This window comes from Ictalurus furcatus, chromosome 10 (genome assembly GCF_023375685.1).
Source record: "Ictalurus furcatus strain D&B chromosome 10, Billie_1.0, whole genome shotgun sequence".
Lineage (NCBI taxonomy): Eukaryota > Metazoa > Chordata > Actinopteri > Siluriformes > Ictaluridae > Ictalurus > Ictalurus furcatus.
In genome coordinates this window covers 17,751,250-17,757,249 of record NC_071264.1, presented here as the reverse complement: position 1 = coordinate 17,757,249, position 6,000 = coordinate 17,751,250, and the positions used below count along the sequence as shown (strand labels likewise).

Sequence of the window (6,000 nt, the reverse complement as noted above, 5' to 3'; positions counted from 1 at the left end):
CTGTCTCCACCTTCATGTCCGTTTCTGAATGTGTTCCAGCACGGATCAGTAGCGCTCTGCAAACGCGTCTTATGTGAAAGCACAATGGTGCATGCTGCTTCCGCACCGCATACGTACTGAAATACGCACTGCATCTTTTCAAACTGTTGCTCATGCTGTATCACAGGGCAGCGTAACACCCTCAGAGGAAAGTGCTATGAGCCATCTTACGCATACTTCCAACAGGTTTGGCTAGTGTTGTTGTGGTTGACATTGGAGAGAGTCAACCGAGCGAGCATGGCCAAGTTTGCTCCCTAGAACTTCTCTCCATGGATGGCTGTGGCACCGTCAGCAATCGAACTATTGATTTTCTGATGATAAGGCGAATGCTATTATTTTGCTATTATTCTTAGAAAATGGCATAAAACTCTTGACAATGTTGATAAAGCCCCTTTAAAGTAAAGCTGCTTTGAGACAATGTCCATTAGTAAAAGCGCTATACAAATACAACTGGATTGAATTGAATTTATTCCTAAGAAAAATATAAGACAATATTTCATTCTTATTTTCCATTTTTATTAGGAATCCAAAAATGTTTGGATCCAAACAACAATTGTGTGCGTGTGTGTGGGGGGTTTGGGGGCTAGGGGAGGAGCCAGAGCTAGGAGTAGCTCGCAATCAGTGAGCAGCTTTCATACAGTGTGAGACGGAGACTGGCTTTCATTCGCATTGCAGGTAGGAGCTCATTTCTTCTGCTTTAAAACCAAACGAAAAAGTTTCTAAGATTACAATTACACTTTATTTGTCCAAAATGACTGTTTTTAACATAATTGTAACTTTCAAACGTTTCATTTAAAGAGAACAATTCACTCCAGCTTTCACCGTAGCTCAAATTCACCTGCACAGGATGAAGATTTGTTTCTGGTTTTCATTTTTAATTAAAATCTTACTTGAACAGTTCATTAATTGTTAATCATGTTGCAATGCAGATGCGGTCTATAGGAATTCTTAGACAGACTGTTTGAGGCGTCCTCAAAAAAAAAAAACCCGTAATGAATATAACTAAAGAAAAGTTCAAATAAAGAGCAAATAGTCCAACAGCTTGACAAAACATCTAGCAGACATTTTTATTTCTTTAATCAGAGCTTATTTGTTGGAATAACTTCACTTTTCCCATATCTGCCTTGTTATTGCTCTTTTTTCCAGGAATCAAATAGCTGTTTGTTTTCATTTGTAGGTTATTTTTTCAAAATCCAAATGAATATCAAAGCAAAACTGTAGCAAAAACAGTAATCACACATACTCTAATCTACTTTTTCGTTTTTATTTTAATGTAGTGTAACTGTTTGGGTGTCATTCATTGTATTCATTTATTTGTTTGCTCTTTTCAGCCTTTTCCACGATGCCGTTCTTGGATTTGAATACTCCATTCCCCGTAATCCATGCTAAGGATTTTTACCTGACTTAAGGGACACTTCATGACATCATAAGAAATTTGGATACTGACCTAAACTGGTACTCTAGAGCCCCTTAGTGGACTAAAGGGTGGATTGCACGGGTGGTAAACAATCCAGCCAGAGACCAGGACTATGGCTGATCTTGTGTACTCGGACCTCATAGCAAAGCACTACAACTTCACTGGGAAATTCCGTAAAGTGGAAAAGGATCCCGGACTCAAGGCTGATTCTGTCGTGTTTATCATTGTGTGCTGCTTCATAATTCTAGAGAATGTGCTGGTTCTTCTCACCATTTGGCGGACCAAAAAGTTCCACAAGCCCATGTACTACTTTATTGGGAACTTGGCTCTTTCGGATTTGCTGGCTGGAGTGGTATACACGGCTAACATCCTGCTCTCAGGAGCTAATACGTATAAACTGAGTCCCACGCAGTGGTTCTTCAGGGAGGGCAGCATGTTTGTAGCACTGGCTGCTTCAGTCTTCAGCCTCTTGGCCATTGCAATCGAGCGCCACCTTACTATGCTCAAAATGAAGCTCCACAACAGTGGAAACACGTGCCGGGTCTTCATGCTGATCAGCACAGTGTGGTTCATCGCCGCCATTCTGGGTGGCTTGCCTGTCATAGGCTGGAACTGCATCCACAGCATGAAGAACTGCTCAACAGTGCTGCCACTCTACCACAAAACCTACATCCTGTTCTGCACCACCGTGTTTAGCGTGATCCTCATGGCCATCGTGGTGCTCTACGCCCGGATCTACGCACTGGTCCGCACACGTAGCCGCAAACTTGTCTTCCGCAAGGTTTCAAACGGCCGTGGGAGTGGGAACAAGAGCTCGGAAAAGTCCATGGCCCTGCTGAAGACGGTCATCATTGTCCTGAGCTGCTTCATCGCCTGCTGGGCACCACTCTTTATCTTGTTACTGCTGGATGTAGCCTGCGAGATCCGCACCTGTCCCATCCTCTACAAAGCTGAGTGGTTCCTCGCTCTGGCAGTGCTGAACTCGGCAACGAACCCTCTCATCTACACGCTCACCAGCAACGAGATGCGCAGGGCCTTCCTCAAGATGCTGCTGTGCAGCGTGTGCACTCAGCCTGCTGGCAAGTTCTCCAGACCCATCATTGGGGCAGAGTTCAGCCGGAGCAAATCGGACAATTCATCGCATCCCAACAAGGAAGAGCCTGAGTATTCACCCAGGGAAACAGTTGTGTCCTCAGGAAACATCGCGTCATCATCGTAAATGGGACTGTGGACATTTTCCTGCTTTTTCTTATTTAGTGAATGTATGCGTATGTGTGGAGATCCCACTGGACACCTAAGTCAGAAAGTTTGTCCAGTCCACACCGCTCTTGTTCCGTAAGTGAAAATAGAGCTTAATTTTTATCTAACTAACACCCAACTGTACAGCAGTGTTAACAGATGGAGACAGACAGTCAAAGTCAGGCCAGGACACACTGGGACAGTGAACAAACATGTTTGGGGTCTTTTTTGTTCCTCAGCTGGTTCCTCAGCCACATGCTGCACAATCATAAGACTGTGCTGTAGATTTTTAATTTAATTACGGTTCATACCACGTACAAAGTTTGAGTGTCCACTAGTGGATCTGAGTGGACGTGTCTGATTCATGTGGCTAGTGGAGCTGGTGTGGATTGAAATGGGAAAATAATGGAATCAAATTCCATTCAGATTACTAAAAAAAAAATCTAGAAAAGCTTTTGTGTGTAAATTGTCCTGGTTTATAGTGTACAGGGTGTTTGGATGGTTATATTAACATTACAATCTTCCCATCCTGAAGAAACCCACTCTGGATTCCACTCTGGATCCCACATTACAACATTACTACAGTTTCTAAACCAACATTTCTTAACAGGTATGACATGCTCGATTGGGAGAAACAGACTGAAACAAGAAAAAACACTTTTTTTTTTACTCTGAACTGCAAAAATATTAAATAAGTGCAAGAAACTTGATGCAAGACTCATCACTGAAACATCTTCCTCCGATTGCAAAAATGCACTTAACAACCTGAGCTCTGATTAATCAGTATTACCCACTGTTTTTATTTATCACATGGAAACGTTCTAATTTGAGGAACGTTTAGGATAGCACTTCTTGTCAAAGTGCTCTTTGAGAGCCATCTTAAGCCTTTTACTGACTCATTATAATGTATTAGCATAATGGGCTCATTTTGTACCATTTCATGCCCTTACAGGGAAAAAAAGTGTGGTTTTTTTACACATTATTCTTGCACGTCACATATTCACATGAACTTATATAAACACGTAAAGAAAAATAACATGCAGTGGGAAAATTCACACATCAAATCACAAGTTAAAGTTAAACAGAACTTTATTTCCTGTAAGGGCAAAAATCTAAATAAATGAAATACAGTCGTTTTTTTTTAAAAAAAAAAAAAAAAAAAAAAGGGAAAAAAAAAAAGGTACTTTGTGTTTCTTTGACTTAACGTTATACTTTTAGTGAGATTTCTACTACCCTGATTGGGAATGTATTTTATTTTCATAAATATGATCTGACCTTTCATCCAACAGCTGTAGAAATTCAGTTAGCATGTACAGTAGTTCGCCAGTATTAATTTATCTTGAATAAACTCCTAACTTGGATGAGGGGTGAATTATAATGTGGTATTAATGCATCATGACTTTAAGGTATTTTTAATACCACTCAGATTTTAGGGTTTATTGTATTGTTACTAGTTAATGCACGTGCACAAGCTGCTTTGCATTCGCAGTCGAGCATCTTTCAAACGTGTGGAAATCAGAAATGAGCGTCTAGCATTACAAATGAATCATGCATTACAGACGGATGCTGGGAATGTGAATTTGATAAGATCCATAATCATCTTAATCGTCTTCCTACCTGTTACAACATCTGTACTGAAATACTGCAGAATATAGATATGGTTCAAAATGCATCATTTAGCAATAAGGATTCAGAGAAAAAAAAAGTCAGGCACATGCCTGTTTTGTTCCTGTGGGGTTTTTTTTGTTTGTTTGTTTTTTTGCACATTGTAACACCTGTGTCTGTGTATTGTTAGCTTGTCAATAAATATTTGCTGTAAAAAAAAGAAAAAAAAAAAGAAAACAAGGCGTTGGGAGTTTGTAAGTTGAAAATGGTGGTTTATATCCTATTTCCTGGATTACATGCAAAGTAAATGCAAATGCATTCATAGTAACATCAGATTTTTTTGCTATTAGCTTAAATTCATTAACTCTCACTATACTAACAGGTGTGTGATGGCAATCTCTAAAACAAGGACAATATCTTGTGATTTATCAGATGCACAATATTATATATTGTTGATTTTTTTTTTATGAGAAGTTCACAAGGAATTACACGAATGTGAACTTAACAGAGCACTAGAAGTATGAAGAAGCTGAATCATGTATAGTGTCACGAACCTCGAATCGGCACGGAAGCAGGAGCGGGCGGCAGGTGTAGAGCGTCGTATCGGGAAGTACAAGAAACGTAGTCGTAAGACAGGCAAAGGTCAAGCGATCGGATGAACAACACAAACAGGGTCAGGCAGAGAGCGTAGTCAAAAACAGAAACAAGGGTCGAGGATCACGAGAAGACAAACTAACTAGAACGGCTTGGTAACGCAGAGAAACGAGTTGACTGAACGTATACTTCGCATAGATTCTGGGTGAATGACATCCCTAAGTACTAGCAGTGAGAGTGTGTGTGTGATTGGTGCCAGGTGTGTCTGATCAGAACTCCGGGGATGGTGAGCGCATGCGTGCATGAGAAGTGAGTGTTGCATCTTGGGAATTTGAGTTCCGATCTGACTGAGCTGCGACAGAACCCCCCCCTAAAGGGCTCACTCCAGGAGCAGAGTTCTTTCTTGGCCTCCCCCGGGGTCGTGGACCAGGGAGATCAGGATAAGTTGTGTGAAAGTCTTTAGTAAGCTGTGGATCCAGTATGTCCTGCTTGGGAACCCAGCATTGTTCCTCAGGTCCATAACCCTCCCACTCGACCAAATACTCCAGCTTGCCTCTCCTGTGTCTACATTTGAGGATGTTCTTGACACGGTAAGCCGGTTGTCCATCAATTTCCAGAGGGGTCGGAGGAGTTTCAGATGGTACTTCTGTGGCTAATGGACCGTTGATAACAGGTTTGATACATGATACGTGGAATGAGGGGGAGATGCGGCTGTGTCGTGGCAGTTCCAGACAGTAAGTGACTTCATTGACTCGCTTGAGGATCTTGAATGGTCCAGTGTATCTTGGCGTTAGGTTTTTTTTTTTTTTTTACAGCTACGAGCTTGTCTTAAGTCCTTTGTGGACAACCACACCCTATCGCCTGGTTGGTAATTAGGGTGTTCTTTGCAGTGGCGATCTGCTTTGCGCTTGTATGTGTCTGTGGTCTCTTTCAGGCATCAGTGGGTGTCAGCCCAGACACGCTTGCTACGTTCAAACCATTGGTCAACGGCAGGAGCTGCAGTGGGAGTCGCGTTCCACGGGAACAGTGGAGATTGGTAACCTAGTACGCACTGGAAAGGAGTGAGATTGGTAGCCGAATGACGTAGTGAGTTCTGGGCGTACTCG

The 6,000-nt window shown here is 41.9% G+C and overlaps 1 protein-coding gene across 1 annotated transcript; it reads left to right on the top strand.

Annotated features, from left to right (window-relative positions):
- Positions 1-610: 610 nt before the first annotated feature.
- Positions 611-4,589, top strand: s1pr1 (sphingosine-1-phosphate receptor 1). Its single transcript, XM_053635279.1, has 2 exons — positions 611-714; positions 1,371-4,589. Exon 2 carries the CDS (start codon positions 1,569-1,571, stop codon positions 2,673-2,675), a length of 1,107 nt encoding a protein of 368 aa, XP_053491254.1. The 5' UTR covers positions 611-714; positions 1,371-1,568; the 3' UTR covers positions 2,676-4,589.
- Positions 4,590-6,000: the final 1,411 nt, after the last annotated feature.